Here is a 21670-nt window from a genome sequence, read left to right on the forward strand (position 1 = left end):
GTCCCTTTAAAGTTGGAAGCATTGTTTTACAGAAAGCTTCAAGAACTGGAAAAAGAATGATACGAAGGTGACTAATATCACTTGTGATCCACCCTTCATATAGAAAGGGAATGCTAACCAGCCAGAGTGTAGCAGTTTGCATCCCAGTCACACAAGTTTTTAATTACAGTAATTTAAATCATACTTTTGTAAATTTTACTGCAGTCTGATGCCAACTGTTTCCATGATCAGGAACAGGAAGATAGCATCAGCTTTTAACTAGATGCTGTCACTAGGAAACGTAATTGGAGATATTGAATAGTTTAAACAAGAATTCCATTAATCCACCCAGCTGCTTCTCTTCTGACTGGGGCCCAAACAGCCATACGTATGCCCTCCTGTCCAATATTATAGCACCCAAGGATTAAAATCCTGTTACTTACAGCATTCAGAGAAGCTAACGACAGAACAAAACTGAAATAGTCACTACTGTACACATCTCTATTCTTCATAAATTTCAGATTTTCATCTCTCACCATCTGTAAAGGAGAAGTGGTTATTGTTAGTAATGAACAGCAAGAAACCATTACATTCTCCCAGGTTACAGTGCTCACATTAACATTCCAATCCTACCTACTCCGGATGGATTGGCAGTGTGCAACATATGGTCCTGCAACTAACTTATTTGTGCTTCGAGTTCACTGTATTGCTTTGGGGAAGTCAGTACTGAGAGATTTCCATAAAGGCAATTATTTTCTTCCAAAACATGGTAAGAATCACACTGGCAGAGTGAGAATAATTTACCCCCTTGCCCAGCAAAAGACAGCTTGTGGTTTTGTTTGTATTTAGGAATGTTACAAGACTACGTGCCAAGAAAATGAAAGCTTAGGATCACTAACATGCTATACAAAAGTTATTGGAACATAAAATTAGCAGGTGCAACAAAGAGTCACGCATGCAGTTTCCCCCAAGCAAGTTTCACTAGAAGCCTCACAATAAGTTTAAAACAAATTCTGTTTTCTGTGACTACGTGTTTTAAATGCCATACTGCACTGTAAATCCTCCTGTACTCCACTCCTTAAACTGTCACCAATTCTCCCTCCATTGGCTTCCTATCTTACCAAACCAACTTCAAAGCCCTCATAGGCAGAGATAACATTTGTATGTCCGAGCTTGTCTCCTTCTCTTTGTTTTGGTTTCTCCCATTCTCCTCACCTTACTGTTCTCACACTTTGCGCCAAAAATAAGGACAACTAGATAGAATTCCTGTTTATCTGCCAAATATCTTCTCTGTTCTTCTTCACACTCACTTCAAGGACTCCATCCTTTCTGCTCTCATCCATCATCTCTTCTCTCTCCCTTATATACCTGGATTTTAATGTTCATTTAGATTGTTTTAAAACTAAAAATTCTTCAAGGCAGTGAGTCTGTCAATCAATGTTTTTGAATTATATGATGTAAAAGTACCATCCTGTACAATTAGTTATTAGTATTGGATTGATGGCTACAGGAACGAGTCAAACAGTCCTGAAACATTTCCCACCTTTAATCTGGTTTTCTCTTCAACAAATCTATTTCAACATTGTCAGCTTCAAAATAATGTATTTCACCTGCTATGCCTAATAAATTAATTGACAGAAGCAGCATTCAGTCCCTATTTTTGGAGCTCTTTACCTGATATATTCGTACAGGCATTTTCTCTACAAAAAGTCCCTTCTTCTCTCCTTTTCTGACCAGCTTAGTCAATATGGAGAGACGGTCACTGTTGGGTCTGTATGGTCGAGGTGATGACTGGGGTGAAATTTCTGGAGAAGACGGAGCAGATCTAAGAGACAGACAAGTTTAATGCTGATAACTGAATCCTGAGATAATCTCGCAAGGCAATTTTCAATATGCCAACAGGAAAATGTCATCTTAATAAAGTGCTTTCATCCTTATCGCCATATATTTTTGGAGGCTGTTGGAGTCAGTGTCAGACCTCTCACTACAACAGTGGTGGGAGCATGAAAGTTACTCATGGAAGCAATAAAAAACTACTCAATCAGAGCCTTTAAAAAAATAGGGCAGACAGCATGCTCCTTTGGGGGACAGGAATTATCCTATTCTTAGTTTTGTCTATGGTATCTAGATATCATGGAATCAGAAATGCTTCAGACAGGAGGATAAACTTACAGCGAGAGATCCTCAGCTTCTTGCCGTACAACGCTGACTCGACTTTTCTTTGGTAAGACTGGAGAGTTCTGATCCGAGACTCTCTGGTAAAACAGCATGTAGGCATTCCAGTACCGCCGACGCACGTCGGGATAAGGGTTAGCTTTAAGGAAAAATGAGGTTCAAGTCAGTCTTTGTAGGTATAATTAGCCTTAAAATCCCTACAGGGGAAACATAACTCAATAGACAATTAATGCAAAAGGTAAGCTATATACAGTAATTTTAACCATTTTAATCCCAGCCTATTCTGAGGGAAGTGAGCACATAAGGCGTGGGGCTACAGGGAATTTGGTTCAGTAAGTATTACTCAATCCTCTCTCTATGAGCAGTGAAAGCATTCCTCAGCAATGTGGAAAGCTTTATGAAAAGTTGCTTAGGAAGGTTTCCTAGTCAAATGTAACTGAAGACATTCTAATTCTAGTCATTCCAAGTCAAAGTGTTAATCCTAGCATGTTTGGATAAGATTTACTTAATTCTAACTCTGCAGTGAATTAGTATGAAACAAGGCCATTATTCATTAAGCCCGTACTTATTACTTACACTGATCATATACTTTTGGTCTATACTCTCCACCAAAACATTCATATTCCAAGGTTTCATCAGCTAACTCAAATTCTTCAACAACCGTGTCATTGAATTTATACCATTTTCCTTTTCCACATCCCCTATGGTCAAACACAACAGAAAGTTGAAAGAAGTTACAAGATAGGTTTGAGTGCCTTAAATTAAAAAAACAATTCTCTAGCAATGAAATTCCTGAGATTGGATCTGCTTTGATGGTGTACAAGAAGGGCTTTAAAACAATTCTTAAAAGTTACAAAAAAATGAAAAGGTGCGATTTAAAATTCAAGAGCATGAAACATGACATCTAATGTTCAGATATCATTGAAAGCCCTAATCTTGCAAGCCTACATGGAACCCTAATGGGTATGTCTACATTGCATCTTCGAAAGAGCCTTCCAGAGCCTTCGTTACACAGACTTCTGATAGCAGGACTCACTGTAGCACACTAAAAATAGCTGTACAGACGTTGCCACCTGGGCTGGAGATCAGGTTCTCAAGCCCCCTGCCCCTCCCCACCTAGGCTTGAGAGCCCAGCTGTAATGTCAAAGCAATGTCTACACAACTATTTTTAGCTCACTAGCATAAGTCTGTCTACCCTGGCTGGGCAGCTTGCGCCCAGATGCAGTGTAGACACACCCAATGACATTAACTGGGGTAGCTTAGAGGATTGGACTTTAGTTCACACTAAATTTTCAACTTTTTCCAGAAGCGCTTACGTTTTTTCCAGTAGCTCACGTCTTTGTTGGTAGCTTTAAAGGACTCACTACATTTAACAAGGAACCTGGGATGTTCCTTTTAAAATAAGTCATCTTCAGACCCAGATGCTTTGGTCCTAACCCACTAACGTGTGATCATTGTCATTCGTTACCTCCTGTCCTTTATAAAGGAATAATAGTGCCCTGCATGGGCTTGGCCACTGTGCACAATCACACCAACAAGCTCGTAGTTTTCTGTAGGGGCAACTTTTTTTCGTGGGGATCCTCCACCTCCTTGATCTGTATTTCTTCCATTGTCACCAACTTCTGAAGAGGAATCTTGTCGAGCCATTCCTGAAACTGTGTAGGGTTCCATGTTCAACATCCAGGGAAACTGTTCAAAAGCAAACATCTTGGATTAAACTAAGACACCATCTGGTATGTACTAGCTTGCTGTAGTTGTATAAAAACACAAAGACTTACTCAAATGCCTTATACACTGGAAATATCAAATGAAAGTGCTGTGCTTTTGCCTTTTATCCACACAATGTATAAGGTAGCCAGCATTTCTTTAAGAAGCAGGTTTTTGCTCTTGCTTTCCAGGCCATCAAGGACTTGGGAGTAAAGTGGAAACAACAGACTCAGCCCTTGAAAGGCTCCACAGGGAGCTACATTCAGACATTATCACTGCAGAGAAGTACAATGGTCTCTGAAAAAATGCTTCTTTTTCAGGAAGGGGATGAAGGGGAAAAATGGGAATTCAAGAGGAGCCCTGGGGGTGGGGAAGAATATCGAGCAGTTCTCTTACCCTTATCTGTTCATCATATTTAATGGAGCGGCCACTCTCCCAATCAAATCCAAATCTCATCAGGTGGATCACCAAAACACTGGGCAGAGCTTTAATGCAGGTGCGCTTCACTGTAGTTCTCTTAAAGAGAGAAGGAAGTCACCTGTCTAGATACTCATTAAAAACAGTGTACGATTCCTGTCTAGTCTAAATGATTTTTAAAGAATAATGTCCCAAAATTGTACACACTGTGCCAGATGAAAGTTAGAAACACACACACAAGCAATGAGCAATGTGTACAGAACCCACGCAGACTGGGTTATTTACACCTTTAGCTAAAACATCTTATACTATCCAGTCGCTCATCTGAGCATTCATGATATACAAAACACAACTCATAGGGGATGGTACTTGATGTTTGGTTAGGGTTCTAGATTTGGATTTAATCTTATGATCATGAATGAAAGATGTTGTTCCCTCATATGCCACATGAAATCTTTCTTCCTACATCCATGTAGAAAACAAGGAAATACTAAGGGCTATGTCGACACTTCACTTATGTTGGTAAAACTTTTGTTGGTCAGGGGTGTGAAAAAGACACACCCTGACCAACAAAAGTTGTAATGACAAAAAGCGCCAGTGTGGACAGTGCTGAGTCAGCATGAGACACTCTCCCGCCACGGAAGCTACCACCCCTCATTGGGGGTCGTGAGAGCTCTCTCCTGGTGACAAAGAGCAGCTACACTGTGCACCTTACAGCTACAAGATTTTAGCGGCACGGCGTACACATAGCCTAAGTCATAGCGTGTATTTTAATCTCTCCTCACAAAAGTAAAATACCTTTTCTTTGCATTTTTCACAGTAGTATGCGTTACTTCCCTCCAGAACTTCTCCTCTAACAAACTGATCCAATGAAATTTCCAGACTTTGACATGAAGTGACTCCTAGATTGAGCGCCATGAAGGCTTCTTCACGCTCATACCTAGATTCAAGAGGGGGGAAAAAAAGCCATTAAAATATTAGGAAACGAAGCAAAACATATCTAGCTTAGGTATGTCCTCCTAGGTAGAATCTTCAAATTGTTAGAGCAAAGGTCTGGAAATCAAGAAATGTGTGCTTTATTCCCAGCTCTGCTACTGGCTTGCTAAGTGATCACAGACAAAGTAATAATCTGCTTATCAGTTTTCATAAAGATAAATAGCCACTTCTGGAAAGTATAACTCATATAAAGAGGATTAGCTCTAAAAGCAGTTACAATTTCTGGTCAGAGCTTTCTTCACTTTTGTTGAGATTTCAGCTGCTGATTAGGATTATTTTCTTACACCTACTTAACTTTACAAGAGAACCATGATTTAGAATTATTTTCTATTTGATCTAAGTGGCCATCAATTGGTTACAGGGTTCCTGCTCTCATTTTCAGCTTCAATTTTGGAGCCACTAATTAGAAAAAAAAAAAAAAAAAAGTGATGACCGATATAAGGAATTATGAAAGCCTTAGAATTTTAGCTTAGGAATGCTAGATATTTCCTATACTAGATAAGGTGCCGGAAGCATTTTAGTCACCAGCTGTTTACAAAGTACCATTTTGCTCCACTTTTTAAAACTGGAGACATCACATGGTACTGTACAACTAGGTGACACGGTTCCAAATTTGCTCATGTAACATTAATATATGAGCAATTTTAAATAAGGAAAAGTGGTCCTGAATTCTGAGCCAGTAGGACACAGGCATAGGAAATTATGTTGCATAGGGCAAACGGTCAGTGAATATTAAAGGGATTTGCAATACTAAGATTACAATAGAGTTGAAAGTTTATTTCTCCTCCCACATCTGTTACTTTAAGAAGCAGAAGTAAACTCCATTATGTAGGAATGTCTCACACTGCCTAGCTACTTACCTATGAGGACAGTCCTTACAGATCTTCTGATCTGAGTAGATACCCTGAAAAGTATTCTTAAATATTTGGTCTCGTCCTATTTTCTGTTGACGATAGAAAGTTAAAGTATCAGTTGGATATTTTTGTTATGTACAAAGAGCAGTGTCCGGAATTTAGTCCCATTTTTACCTATTACATAAAAAACCCCTGTGCTAATGCAATGTTAAGGTCACAAAGTACAAAAGCAGAAACTGCAGAAGTTAACTCATCGCAATGTTAACTTACTCACACTGTGTACAGAGTACTTCATATATATACTCCCCCCTTGATTTTTAGTGTTTCATACAAGCTATATCACCAAGATGCATCTCCTCTAAAATTAAGATTATAGATAGTCTTCTATTTTAATCCCCATTTCATCACTCCCCCTCCCCATCTTACTTTGCCAGTGCTAAATCAATCCTCCTAAAATGCAGCATGTGTAATTTGATGCCACATCAGAATTTTTTCACAAAAGTTTAAGGCAAATAGGAACATGCATTTGGGAAGTGAGGTTTTGAAGTTTAAGAGGTTGATCTCACATGAAAGATTAATAACCGTTTTTTAACTGTTGTTCAAGATGGATTGCTCACGTTCATTCCATTGTAGGTGTGTGCACTCGCCATATGTGCCAGTGCCAGAAGTTTTTTCCTCACTGGTATCTGTAGGGGATCGGCTCTGTTGTCCTCTGGAGTGGCATGTATATGCGCCAGTATGAGGCGCACTGCTGGCCCCCTGCCTCTCAATTCCTTCTTGCCAGAAATCTGATAGAGGGGAAGGGGGGTGCGTCATGGAACGGACATGAGCAACACATCTTGAAGAACACCAGTTAGGAAAAGTTAGTAGCCATTTTGTCTTCGAGCATTTGCTCAAGTCCATTCCATTGTAGGTGACTCCCAAGCAGTACCTCTGGAGGTGGACAGGCGTTCATGCATAGGTCAATTGCAACACTGCTCTGCCAAATCCAGCATCATCTCTGGCCTGCTGGGTAATGGTGTAATGCTCAGCGACTGCCAGGAACCTGCTGAGTAGTGGCTGTGGCTCTGTGATTCGGGACATGTAGGTGATCCTGGCGAGTGGCCTGGAGTACAGTGCCACAGGGGTGACTTCTGTAGGGGGTGCCATTGAGGGCTTTCCCCTAGAAACAGGTGGGGAGGGAGGGATTCTTAGGCCTCTCTTCCTGAGGAGTAGGCAGCACCAGGAGGAGAAAGATGTCTTTTGCCGCTTGAAAGGCTTCTGAGGCGGATGGCACTGTGAGGCATCACGTACCTCTACCACTCCCTGGGGTAGGAGGCAGATTGCGGGGTGGACTAGGCCCAATAGGCAAGGCTGCTGCATGACTGCGCTCTGGTGGCAGCAAGGTGGCCCGACTAGGTCCAGGGTTGTCATCTCCCTTATTCTTACAGGACCCTGGGAACGCCCCCTCCCAAGGTGCTTCTTGTGTCTTTTGGCTGGTACCGGTGCAAGGACAGTCATCGGGAGACAACTGGTGCCAGGAGTGTACTTCTTGTCGATGCCGAAGTATTTGGCACTGAGTCTGAATGTGCTGGCTCCGAGGCCGGTACAAGAGTAGATTCCATAAGGAGCGCATTGTGTCTCTCCTTTCTGGTCTAGGGCTTGAATTCCTTGCAGATACAGCACTTTCCACAAATGTGGGACTCACCCAGACACTTCAAACAACTAAAATGCAGATTGCTGATTGGTATGGGCTTCTTGCAGGTTTGAAGCTGGAGGGTGGGCATGACCCATCCCTGGACTAAGTCCCTCGGAGGACTATGAATAACTAAATACACTAACACTATTAGGAACTGATAACTATACAACTGTTTACACAATACAAATTCAAAGAACCACTGAAAGAGAAACTACTTGCTAGAGCAAGGGGAGCGCTCCAGCACCGACACTGGTGGTAAGAAGGAACTGAAGGAGGGAGGGGGCCAGCAGCGCCCCTTATACCGGCACATATGCGCGCCACTCCAGAGGGTGCTAAAGCCGGTCCCCTACAGATATACCACTGAGGGGAAAATAAAATGGTGGATGGGGCGAGCACACACACACACACACATCTACAATGGAATAGAAATGAGAAAGTCGCTCGAAGAACTGCAATGGCAAAAAATTCCAGGTGTGTTTTATTTGTTTATCTGGATGATGATGTCTTTGATTAGTTGTGGTATTTATTGGGTGGGGGTATGGGGAGGTGGTGAGTTTGTGGATGGAATTAAAGTAGTTCCTGAATATATTATGGCTCCAATGCAGATATAGTTCCCCAAATCCAGACAGGAAGAGTTGGTTTATGGAGGCCTGATACTTTCTGGCTACTGTAAAATGATAAGGTGGGTCATTGAGTAGACTAAAAACTTCCCTCAAAGTAGGCCTCTTTCCACGACTGGGTGAGTGGGAGGCATGAATTCACACTTGGAGCGTGAAGGAGAAGGGGCCTTTTTTGGGTGTGGGAGGGTGAAACAACGTGCATGGGGAGATGTGGTTCATTTCTGGGCAACTTGCATGCGCCATGGGAACTGATCTCACTGAGGAATTCTTAGCCAAAAGAAAATTCACAAGCCGAACACTCCCATCTTAAAAAAAATAAAAGACAAATATCTGTCAATAACTTTAGGGGAACACACTGAAATATTGGAGTTCTCGGCCCTCAACATTAGAATGTCGATAAACGGATAGTTAATGTCACCCAAACACACCTTAACCAGGCCCCCAACTTTATCACTAACCAGAATCAATGGAAACAACGATTTAATCCTAGTCTCAAACAATGCACATCTTCCCCACCTCACTGAGTCCAAAAGATAGGCATGATTTAGCTGGCCTCACTGAGCCATCTGTATAATTTAAATAAAAATGCATCTGTGTTACATCAATACACCAGATTAATTTTCTGCCTTCTAAAAGCTCACCAGGAATGACTTTTTTTTACATTTCTTTCCCCACAAATGATTACATTCTGGAGAGTAGCTTGGGAACAATTTCCCCTCTAAAATATTAATCAACATAATTGTCATATATGGATTTATAATAAATGCCATATTTTGGGCTATGAATCATGTGAGGCCTTGACCTAAAGTTCCATTACCAAGGATTTAAGTGGTGGGGATCAGAGGCATCATGTGAAGGACCTAGGATGGCAGGAATTACATTTACTTATCAAACATATGTAACCAAAGCGATTTTTGCCAGAATTCTGGACACCACAGGCAAATTACACAAAGGAACCAATCTAGGAGATTTAAGGTGCTAAAGCTACAAGTTATGAACTTCTCAGAGTCTATCAAAACCATGTTTCCCAAAAGCCCATCCAAAACGCAGGGTGCAAAAGGTGTGCAGGGTGGAAAGCTGACAGGGCAAAACTACAGTTCATTTTAAATCTCTGTATTTTGTTATCAAATTAGTAAGATTTTGTTGCACTTGACAAAAATTATTAAGAACAACACAGCAGTTCTTAACTTACTTTCCAAAGGTGCAGGGGCAAAAAACCCCACCAAAACACAACAGAAACCCACACAAACTTCTACCTTGAGGTATTCATCCATCTGATCTATAAGGCTAGTAAAGAATTCATAAGCATCTTGTTGCTCTCGAACATAAAGTTCCTTATTCCACATCTTGAAGATCTATAAAGACCAAAAAGATAACCAGTTTTATAGCCACCACTGTAAAAAGTGAATTTTACATGTTTATGGCTTTTACTTACCTTAAAAAGGATATTTATTAGTTTAAGACCAGACAGATGTTTAATTACTAGTAAGAATCATAAATATTGACATGTTTCACCATGTCTGAATCCAAATCCCACATATTAACTAATTAGGAAAATTATATAGGCTGAACAAAATGGAAATAATACCTTCCAAAAGTTCTCGGGTACATAATACTGCAATTTGCTTTCCATCAAATGGCCAAAGAGAGATTGAATTTGATAGAATACACTGTCATCTGGATTGTCCATATCATCGTCGATTGAAAGCAATGCCTCGTGGGGGAAAAAAAAACATATGTAACATTTGCAAAAATATCACATAAGAATTTAAATTAATAATTCTGTTACTACTGCGCGTTTAAAACAAGGCACAAGTGTTCTTAGAACACAAAACTGAGTTTGTGAATAAAAACTTACATTTTAGATAAAACTTGCAGTGCTAAACAATAAACTAAAAAATTCTTTTTTAAAAACTGATTTTGATATTATAACCTATCATTTCTCTTAAGAATTTCCATGTCCTGAGCCATTCAGTATATTTCAACACTCCTGATAGGAATCTATTTTGGGACTTTAATGAATTTACAGCAGAACTAATTAAATATTTATAAAATAATTTAACTAATTTTGTAGTGTTTGACAAATATTTGACTAAACCCTTTTACTCACTCACCTCTGATTTATAGTAAAGTATGGGCTGGCAGAAAGCATGTGTCAGAAATTAAAAGTTAAATTTACCTCAGGGAGACCTGGCTGCATGTATAGCTGCTGGAAGACTGCATTCATGTAACAAGTGGCACCACCATTCTTCAGCCCCACAAATCCTGAAGTGGATCGACTATCCACAGGTGGAAGATACTTATGGGAAAATTGACATTTCTCTGTATCAGTTGATTACAGAAAGTATGGACTCCAACAGCTTGTAAATCAAATTATTATTATATAGACAGTTATAAAAAGGTATGCTGGCTGTCAAACAACATTTTCATACATTTCACTGAGATCTGGGCCAAATTTGTGAGAGCTATGCACACAAATTGTTGTATGTGGCTGTACAGCAAATATTGAATAGAAGATACCTAAGAACTGTCTACAAAATTGTGTACCTTCTAAATCAAACCAGTCAATGATTTTTAGGCAATAATTTTATTTATCAAGATGACAACTGCCTAATAGACTCAAAAGTGTGCATGCTCTTGGAAAGATCAATAGGTATGCATTCATTCAGATCTGATTACCATCACTTTAAAATGAAGGCCCTGGAACATTAGTGGTTGAAACAAGTAAGCGGCCATAAACAGTATTTCAAAATCACATGGAATAATTCAAATTGCATCAAGGCATCTTACTTACATCAAACTCCTTCGTAAGTGCAGGGTCAGGCTGATGGTGCATAGAAAGCAGCTCTCTTGCAATAAGCTGAAGATTGGAAAGTGAGCTATCAGCCAACATCACTAGCACTTCATAAGCTGCTAATCGGCTACCCATTGTACTGCACCTAAAAAGAAAACCATAAGCGGGATCTATTTAGTAGGTAGTCATATTCCATAATTTTAAATACTGGCAAATCTTGTTAGTCAGACTGTGTAATCCACTTATAATAACCAAAAGAAAACAAAATAAAAAAAGATGTTTAGAGACCCCTCAATAGTCTGATTCACAACTGGCTGTGAGAATTTTATTCCCTGGACTGGTACCAGTGAATGCTACTCATTTTGTGGGAAGGGATACATTTGTGCTGAAGGTCAAAAAAAGACACTGAGACACCAACTGTGCACGTGCATCCGATCCGGACACTGCTACCAAAGATCTCTGATCAATGGTGCCAGGACGCACTGACACCTGAAGTGGAGCACCCACCGGGGTTCCACTCGAAGGAAGTTAACTTTCCATGCATGTGTTATTTAGCCATCTTCCCATGGTGATGAATATTCTTCAGGTTAGAGGATTCCCCACCACCTCTAGGCCAAGATACTATGCCCACTGGGTACAGCTCTCTGCTGCATGTGATGTTCTTAATAGGTTTGACAGGCAAATCCTTTGGGATTTAGAGATTAGTGGGAGTTAAAATGCACACAGGAATTCGCAAGTTTTGGTACAGCCCTTTAGCAAATGCATAAGTAATTCATTATTAAAGTCCTCAAAGATACAGCTGGAAAGTTGACCCACTGCACTAATCCCCACAGCTTACAGTTCCAACCTGCAATCTAGCTAGGCAAGAACTTGTACAGAGTGAATAAAATGCAAATTATTTTCTTTACTTTGGGTGAAAGTCCTGCTGACTGATGGCAGCACTGCCAGCTGGAGAATTGCTATTCAGGATAATCCTAGATGCTCGGAAGAGGAAATCATCTAATAACTGTTTAATCAAAGATGAACCTGTAAGAAAGCAAATCCACATTTAATATTAAATATCTGCTGTATTGCTACAAAGACAGTCAAATCTTGTTCATATGAAGAAAGCCACTTGTTTAGAACAACACCATGCTAGCTTTTCAGCAGCAGCAGCAGCAGCAGGAACTATCCTATTTTCTTCATTACCGATTTTTCAAATCAGACACTAGTAACTATCAAAGGAAAATATGCTAAGAATTTCTAGATGCTGCAGCAGTGATGAAGCAGCAACAAAACTATATGCAACCACATTATTATTCTCCTGTAAATTCCTTCCACACAGACAATGACAGAGAAAAATGTCTTTAAATAATTCACTACAAATCCCAAACCAAACCCAAACAACCTGCAATGAAGAACATGGTTACTAACTCAGGTAAGTTTTTCCATATAACCCCTCACTACTTCTCCCGGTACAAAATGACTTCATAAAGCTATGTCTACACTTCCGGTGGTGTGTAAAATACAAACACTGTATGCCCAGCTAGCATGGGTATAAACAGCAGTGTAGAAGGGAAAGCATGACATTGGTGAGTAGAGAACCCTAAATGTTCGAACCCCAAGGGTATACATACACATGCGCTCTAAATGCCCAAGCAGTGACTAAAACATCCACACTGATACTTTTTTGCAGCACAGCGTCCTGCTGCCAGATCCTGTCCTCACTGTAGTGAAAGGCTCCAGCAGTGGAGAAAGACTCTGACAGTTCCCCGCTGCCAGAGCCTTTCACTAAGGCATGTAGCTATGCACTGTAGGGACAAGTGTGGGTGTAGGTTGCCTTTCACTAATGTGCGTAGCTATATGTGTAGGGCCTGTATTCTACAAGCCATCGTAAGCATAGATTTGCCAAAGACACCATCTACTTCTTTATTAAACAAAACCAGACATTTTCAAGTGATAAAGAGATCAAACTCCAATTGGTTTATGTACTTGGGTACACAAAATGATACTTACCGAGCATTTCCTTTTCAGCCCCACACAGTGAAAGAAGAGTCTTAATGAGCCTCAAGTGTCCTGCTAATAAAATGTTGTCAGCTTCACTGGTCTCACACTCAGCTGTGCGGTTGGGTTCAAAGTTATCCAGCCAAGTGATCTCATCTTCTAACATGAGAGCTGGGCTGACCTTCAGCTGTTCCATTTCAGAAGCTATGGAATAAACAGAGAAAACTGACGTTACAGACATGAACTTAAACACCGATAGACAATCTGATTCCAAGAATTTCACAGCTTTGATCATTAATGGATATGGCACATTACATTTCATGTCAACAGCAGGCATTTAGTTATGCAGCTAATTAAAAAGCTCATGAAACCGCAGCTCACCATCAACTCATTGATGTTCATTGTAAATTGGTTAAAAAATTTAGCGCATGAAAGAGAGGGGAAACGTACATATCCGTACAACTACAGGTAATACATAACCATATGTAAAAAAGGTGAAATAAGAAGTCTAAGTCTTTAAGGTGAGCATTTTTAAGTGTGCATGACTAAAGTTAAGCATGTAAATTCATAGTTAGGCACCTAAAATGAAGGCACTGAAGGTCACAGGTGCTCAGTACCTCTAAAAACCAGGCCACACAGGGAGGCAGCCAAATCAAAAGCCAAGTGTCACTACATGACAAGATGGGGGAGGGATGTAAGGGGCAACAGGCAAGAAGTAATTCTGTAGAAAGGGAGAGAATCTTAAATTGAAAAACAAACATTAAAATCTGCAAACAGACTATTAAGCAAGGGTACAGGCAAGATGAGTTGAGAGGAGTGAACCATTTTTTAAAAAGCACAAATATAAAAGCTTGTGTTGCCCCCATTCCCTGACTTCTCAATGTCTGCCTACTTAGACTGTAAGTTCTCATGGGCACGGACTTGTCTTACACGTCTAAGCACCTAGAATACTTCTGGTTGCTATATAAATGTCATATCAGAGTTCTCATTCCAACCTGGAACACATACTTACAAGTGAGATCATCCAGTAACTGGCATCTCAGGTCAAAATACTCTGTACACTGGGATAAGAGCCTAAAACAAAGACGAGTAATTACAAATGGGAAGAAGGTTCTTAAATAAGTCTAAACCTTAGAGCAGGGGTAGGCAACCTGTGGCACGCGTGCCGAAGGCAGCACATGATCTGATTTTCAGTGGCACTCACACTGCCCAGGTCCTGGCCACCGATCTGGGGGGGCTCTGCATCTTAATTTAATTTTAAATGAAGTGTCTTAAACATTTTAAAAACTTTATTTACTTTACATACAACAATAGTTTAGTTACATATTATAGACTTATAGAAAGAGACCTCCTAAAAATGTTAAAATGTATTACTGGCACATGAAACCTTAAATTAGAGTGAATAAATGAAGACTCGGCACACCACTTCTGAAAGGTTGCCGACCCCTGCCTTACAACATTTGCTTAAATATGTACCATTCATCCACACAATCATACCACTGTTATAGATCTACATATTTATACCTCCACATGCACGCCACTGTAGCTTCTAAGTAAATTTCTTCATAGCAGCCATTTTTTGAATTTTGGACAGACAATTCAATTCACCCCCCATACACACCTCACAAAACTACATATTAGATGATCACTTACAGTTGATAGAAAGAGGATAAGATGCTTCAGGTTCTTAAGTTATTCTTTTTCTACCATCGTGGATATAGAATTTGTATTTCAAAATTAATGTTGAATTCAATTTCCCAACTAAAAAGCATTCTTCAGAAAAGTCAGTGGAATTGATATCTACAGTATAATTAAAATGCAACAGGCAGGGATGGAATGTGTAAGGCCAGTGTCACTGATGGGTCCAGACTTAATGTTCAAAGAACCAAACATCTTCGTTTAGCATTCAGTCTGGACTCTCCTGATTAAAATTTCTTGCCATTAAACCTTGGATGGCTGGAAGCACATAGTGGCACCTCCATGCACCTGGGGCAGCATCCAAGATCTGAAGGTTACACCCAAAGATACAAATGAATTGAACTCTAACGTTCAGAGTCTACCGTAGACAGGAAACTTTAAAAAGTCTGACTGGTGCAGTATTAGTTGACTGCTAAAGTTACATCATATTCAAACTTCAAAGATTTTGAAAATCCTTAATGCAAAAGCCTCTCTCTAAAACTTGTGAATTTTCTTTTCTGTAACTTGCCTCTGGTTGATTCCTCTCATGATGCTGGTTGGTGACCAAAGAGGCAGCTGGGCGGTGAGAATGACACTTAAGAGAAACTGGTTTGGTTTTTGTACATCTGGGTGAGTTGATGTGTCTGTCTGACTAAGGGTATATAATTGGTCACAGGCAACGCGACGAATCTGAAACAAAAGCACTGTAAGTACTCTATATTTCATGTTCCCCAAGATAGATTTCTAATCAAAGTAAGTGTATGTCAGAAATATAAGTTAGAATCGGCAAGCCATACTAGACTGTGGGACCCACTGGATGTGGCTTTTTGTCCCCCTGTGGTGGCAACACCATGTCAAGATGTTTATAAATTTGCTACTGCCTCTGCGTTAAACAGCCCTGGGTTCCTCAGCTTAAGCAGCAGAGACTTGCGCTTTTAGATCCATAGGTCTCCGTTTCAACCCTTGCAGATGACCCTTTCAGGGGAGTCATTACAAAGCATCCCATCCCATATGTAATCCTTTCACATCTCAAGTTAAGCAGCACTGGATATGAATCAATAATAGAATGAGAGACTCTAAAGAGCCAGGAAGTGCTGTAGAAGCAATGTTGACAATTTGATAGATGGCATTCTTCTTTCCCAGTCAGAACTGAGCCCATGACCTAATATAGCACATGAGGACTGATGAGATGCCTTCTTTTGGCTGAGATGTTAAAACAAGATCCTAACCACTTGTAGTCTTTAAGTACTTAAGTCATAGATAGGGATGCTGGCCAAATTCCAACTGGAGTAACTTGACCTACTGAACTCGCTCTGTTAAAGAATAACAGAACATCATTTATTTAAATATTTCTGGATGTTCTCTACATTTTCAAATATATTGATTTTAATTTACTACACAGAATACAAAGTGTACAGTGCTCACTTTACATAAGCACAGATATAAAACTGTACTTCTAGAATACTACTTAAGGAGAAGTAGGTCTTGGAACTGCATCTTGTATAGTCCCAAAATAAGGTCACCTGAAAATGAGAACAAGCATTTGCATGGCACTTTTGTAGCTGGCATTGCTAGATATTTAAGTGCCAAGTATGCTAAACATTCGTATGTCCCATCATGCTTTGGCCACCATTCCAGAGGACATACTTCCATGCCAATGATGTGTTATGGCAGTCTTGGATGATGACCCAGCATGTTGTTAGTTTTAAGAACAATTTCACTGAAGATTTGACAAAACGTAAAGAAGTTATCAATGTGGGATTTCTAAAAGTAGCTACAGCACTCAGCCCAAGGTTTAAGAATCTGAAGTGCCTTCCAAAATCTGAGACAGACAAAACGTGGAGCATGTTTTCAGAAGTCTTAAAAGAGCAACAGTCTGATGCGGAAACTCCAGAATCCGAACCACCAAAAAAGAAAATCAACCTTAAGCTAGTGGCATCTGACTCAGACGATGAAAATGAATGTGTGCCAGTCTGCAATGCTTTGGATTGTTGTCGAGCAGAACCTGTCATCAGAATGGAAGCATGTCCTCGGGAATGGTGGGCGAAGCATGAGGAGACATATGAATCTTTACCATGTCTCGCATGTAAATATCTTGCGATGCTGGCTACAATAGTGCTATGCAAACGCCTCTCACTTTCAGGTGACATTGTAAAAAAGAAGCAGGCAGCATGATCTCACGCAAACAAACTTGTTTGAGTGATTGGCTGAACAAGAAGTAGGACTGAGTAGACTTGTAGGCTCTAAAGTTTTACATTGCATTCATAAATAAAACAGTTATTTTTGTACATAATTCTACATTTGTAAGTTCAACTTTCATGATAAAGAGATTGCACTACAGTACTTGTATGAGGTGAACTGAAAAATACTATTTCTTTTGTTTATCATTTTTACAGTGCAAATATTTGTAATAAAAATATAAAGTGAGCACTTTGTATTCTGTGTTGTAAATTGAAATCAAATATTTGAAAATGTAGAAAACATTCAAAACAGTTAATAAATTTCAATTGGTATTTTATTGTTTAACAGTATGATTAAAACTGCAATTAATTTTTTTAATCTCAGTTTATTTAAGTTAATCACGTGAGTTAACAGTGATTAATTGACAGTCTTAGTATCACTACAACATTAAGATTGGAAAGTCAAGCATCCAAATGTCAAGAAACCCCAAACGTTTATGGTTGCTCCTGCAATGTTCACTTGCCCATGGTGGACATGCCATATATTTTGCAATATATTAATAAAAAGTAACAAGAAGTGTAAACAGACAAAGGAAAATGCAAAAAACTACCTATCATAAAATATACAGCATGTGCTATGCGACCAAATTAGTGTGGTTGGTGCAACCTTGACTTTCAGAATATCCAAACTTTTGAGGGCTTGCTCTCAATCACACAGAAAAACTAATGCTAAGAGGCTTTTGCACTTAGCTGTATGTTTCAGAGGTTTCGGTGAGCACCCGAGGCCTGGGCTACACTAGTAGAGGGGTTTGAACTAAGATACGCAACTTCAGCTATGCTATTCGCATAGCTGAAGTCGAAGTATCTTAATTTGATTTACCTGGCCGTCCTCACAGCGGCAAGTCGACTGCTGTGGTGCCTGTCAACTGCGCTTACTCCTCCTGCCGAGGTGGAGTATGAGCGTCGATTAGCGGATTGATTTATCTGGACGCGATAAATTGATCCCCGATACATCGAACATTACCCGCTAATCCGGCGGGTAGTACAGACATACCCTAAGAATTCATATGCTTCTCCAAACCTCTTTGACTGGAAAGCTAAAAGGAACAACCCCTTGTGAGATTCTCAGTCCTGACTGGGAGAGCGATAGTGTTAGCCTTCAGACCTCCCCAAAACTGGGTTATTCAAACTAGTCAGCATACTCTTACTTTCAACTAACATTGGTGTGACACAGCGTGAGTAGACCTAGCCTGAGCACTTGGTAAACATCCCCACATGGGGAAAATTAGGGAGATAACTAGTTAATTACTGAACAATTAGCCAATTAACAAGGTGGCTCAGCTCATCAGCTGAGGACATCTAGAAGAGTAGTGGGAAGGAAGAGCTAGAGAAGTTCAAGTTCTCAGGGAAGTGAGATCTCTCCCCACCTCACCCTGTGCCTAGGAAAAATGTAAGAACTTTGAGCTGTGGGGAACTTGTTCAGTTATATTCACATGGTAAATAAAGCACTTGGTGTTGAACTTGCCACAAATCCCCTGTGAAGACTGTTTGCAGAGAGGAATCCAGGGTAAGGGAACACTGCTCTGTGATAATTAGTCATAGATGAAGCAAACAAATCAAGATTATACTCCCACAGTATGACCTAATACTATAAAAAGGTATAATTTTTAACTGAGACAGGGATTAATACTCCAATCAGTGATCTCTGATTGAGTAATATACAAAACATATTAATCAGATACCGAAAGTGCTGAAATGAATATTTTGTCTGAGACCAGTAATGTAAACAAGATGTTATATTTCAGTGGGACCCTCAGTGAATGACTTAGAAATCTTAATTACAGCCACTCACGTCAGCACTTGGTGATCCAAGTAGAATGTCAATGATGAAGTCAGCAACACAAGGCAAGCTGTAGAAAGATCCTAAAAATTAAACAATCTCAGTCACTGTTTTTTGCCAATGGAACTTGTTAAAAATATAAACAACTATTTATTTATTTATATTTATTATTAAGTACCACTAGAACAAAAATGCATCTTGCCAAAACCAAGGATGAGATATAGACTCATAGGACTTTAAGGTCAGAAGGGACCATTATGATCATCTAGTCTGACCTCCTGCACAAAGCAGGCCACAGAATCCTAGCCATCCACTTCTATAACTAACCCCTAATCTATGTCTGAGTTATCGAAGTCTTCAAATTGTGGTTTGAAGACCTCAAGCTGCAGAGAATCCTCCAGCAAATGACCCATGCCCCACGCTGCAGAGGAAGGCGAAAAACTTTCAGGGCCTCTGCCAATCTGCCCTGGAAGAAAATTCCTTCCCGACCCCAAATACGGTGATCAGCTTAACCCTGAGCATGTGGGCAAGACTCACCAGCCAGCACCCAGGAAAGTATTCTCTGCAGTAACTCAGATCCCATCCCATATAACATCCCATCACAGACCACTGGTTCTACTTACCTGCTGATAATCAAAGATCAATTGCCAAAATTAGGCTATCCCATCATGCCATCCCTTCCATAAACTTATCAAGCTTAGTCTTAAAACCAGATATGTCTTTTGCCCCCACTACTCCCCTTGGAAGGCTGTTCCAGAACTTCACTCCTCTAATGGTTAGAAATCTTTGTCTAATTTCGAGTCTAAACTTCCTAGTGTGCAGTTTATACCCATTTGTTCTTGTGTCCACATTGGTACTAAACTTAAATAATTCCTCTCCCTTCCTAATATTAATCCCTCTGATATATGTGGGTATGGAAAAATCTTCTTACACCTTGATTTCTCCCCTTCCATAGATTGTGGATTATTAATATAAATATGACTGTTCCTCTTTTCTTCCCAGTAAAGGTTTCAGCCTCTCTGTATGTGAAGGCACAAGTGCTAGTGAAGTGATTTACTAGCCCTATGGTTGAATTTACAGCTCAACAGTAACATCAGCAGAAGTGAGTACTTCAAAGCAAAGCTGTAACCATTTTGATGCTAACATTAAGTAAACTTACCCAAAACACACAGTTCATTAAAGCCATGATTCAGCAAGGTACTTGAGTGCACAAGCAGCTCCACTGATACAAGTATCTTGCTGAATCAAAGCCTAGGAAACATAGCCCCTGCACTCCGGTAAACTACGTTTATTACACTGCTGCAGTTTACCTCAGAAATGAATACTACAGGAGATTTCAGTGTAAAAAACAGTAACCTGCAATAAAAAATTAAAAAAGAAAATAGCAGCTAATAAGTAACGCAGCCCGTGTACACCAGCAAAACACTTGTGGTAATTGATCAATAAAGTATACAATCCTGAACATTTCAGTTTCATTTGCTCTCATCGTAGATGCCCCTCAAAGAAATACTGAAAGAATATTGTTTATCAACCCCAAAGCACTAGTTCTATAGTGAAGTTACATAATGAAAGGCTTTTGAATACAGAAGCCACCTCACTAATTCTGTTTAAAAAGTGATTGAAATATTTTATCCCAATTACCTTGATACATTTATAAAAATATCAGCGGGCCATCTAACATTAAATCTTGCAGAGAAAACCAGCAGACTGAAAGCTTTCTTTCCATTTTTTTAAATTAAGTTGTATCTGCAAATTGAGATGCTTCAATAAGAGCAAAATTCAGTAAGGAGGAAAGCACAAAATGTATAAATTCATCTTCAAAACCTGATTCCCCACTAATTAGATTATACATAAAGTCTGAATTAATAAGAGTCTACTTCATACCCAACTGCTGACTGCGTAACTGTAGGCACGTAACGAGTAGAGACAAGGCCTCTCCAGCAATCAGAGCATCTTTGGTGGATACAGACTGCTGTCTCACACAGATTCCGGCGTGGAGTGCTGTTGGTTCTCCTTCACTTCCTGAGCTACAATTGCTTCCTGGATTAGATTAGAAACAACAAATGTAATAATCAGTTGTGGTTTTTAAAGCTTTTCTGGATCAACATTTCTCTTTTAAAAAGTACTTGTAAGAACACAGCAAATACAGTAGATTTAAGTAGCAATTTAGAAGGAGTTCATCTTCTAAGAACTCTAGAAGTCTTACACAATTGGAGTAAGTTGAGAGTATTTTGTTTAGACTAAAGTGATGCAGTCTCAACTGAGTGACATACCTGAGCTGCTAAGTCTGTTTCGAATCCCAGCAGGAAATAAAGTGTTACTTTCTTTTATCGGTTGACTGCTCCCCACTAGGTCAAGTCGTCCTGCAGCAGCAGCCCAAGAAAGTCGCATGAAGCAAGCCACTGTAGATGTGAAATCATTTATCTCCATTGTCTGAAGGAACAGGAAAAAGTGGTTACTTATGCCACACCCAATAGTCTCCTTTACCACAAGGTCTTTTCATTCAGTTTTGTTCCTTCCTCGTTATTGGTGCCATGACACAAGGACTTTTTGCTCATATGAAACAATGGTTAATATGGTTTATTGAAAGCCAGCCGGCACTGTCTTTGAAACAGAAAGAAGAATCACTACAGAGGGTACATCTACACTGCACGATTATTTCGAATTAGCTTAATCCGATATTACAAAACAGATCTAATAAAATCGGTTTAGCACGTCCACAGTGGGATCACAAAATCGATTGTTTGCGTCCATGGTCCAAAGCTACCAT

General features: G+C 39.8%; 1 protein-coding gene across 3 annotated transcripts in view; it reads right to left on the minus strand.

Moving 5' to 3' along the window:
- Positions 1-21670, minus strand: part of USP24 (ubiquitin specific peptidase 24) — a 121561-nt gene that overhangs the window by 24115 nt on the left and 75776 nt on the right. For all 3 annotated transcript variants that reach the window (XM_075067635.1, XM_032766955.2, XM_075067636.1), the window contains exons 34-52: positions 21174-21333; positions 20785-20940; positions 18913-18983; positions 15410-15570; positions 14216-14277; positions 13216-13407; positions 12129-12246; positions 11221-11365; positions 10606-10725; positions 10015-10140; positions 9683-9781; positions 6135-6217; positions 5077-5218; positions 4258-4377; positions 3623-3843; positions 2731-2855; positions 2152-2293; positions 1654-1804; positions 423-518 (exon numbers count right to left, since the gene is read on the minus strand). In XM_075067635.1, the coding sequence (XP_074923736.1) occupies positions 423-518; positions 1654-1804; positions 2152-2293; positions 2731-2855; positions 3623-3843; positions 4258-4377; positions 5077-5218; positions 6135-6217; positions 9683-9781; positions 10015-10140; positions 10606-10725; positions 11221-11365; positions 12129-12246; positions 13216-13407; positions 14216-14277; positions 15410-15570; positions 18913-18983; positions 20785-20940; positions 21174-21333 (2490 nt within the window). The remainder of the gene's footprint in view (positions 1-422; positions 519-1653; positions 1805-2151; positions 2294-2730; positions 2856-3622; positions 3844-4257; positions 4378-5076; positions 5219-6134; positions 6218-9682; positions 9782-10014; positions 10141-10605; positions 10726-11220; positions 11366-12128; positions 12247-13215; positions 13408-14215; positions 14278-15409; positions 15571-18912; positions 18984-20784; positions 20941-21173; positions 21334-21670) is intronic.

The sequence above is a fragment of the Chelonoidis abingdonii genome, chromosome 7 (assembly GCF_003597395.2).
Source record: "Chelonoidis abingdonii isolate Lonesome George chromosome 7, CheloAbing_2.0, whole genome shotgun sequence".
Taxonomy (NCBI): domain Eukaryota; kingdom Metazoa; phylum Chordata; order Testudines; family Testudinidae; genus Chelonoidis; species Chelonoidis abingdonii.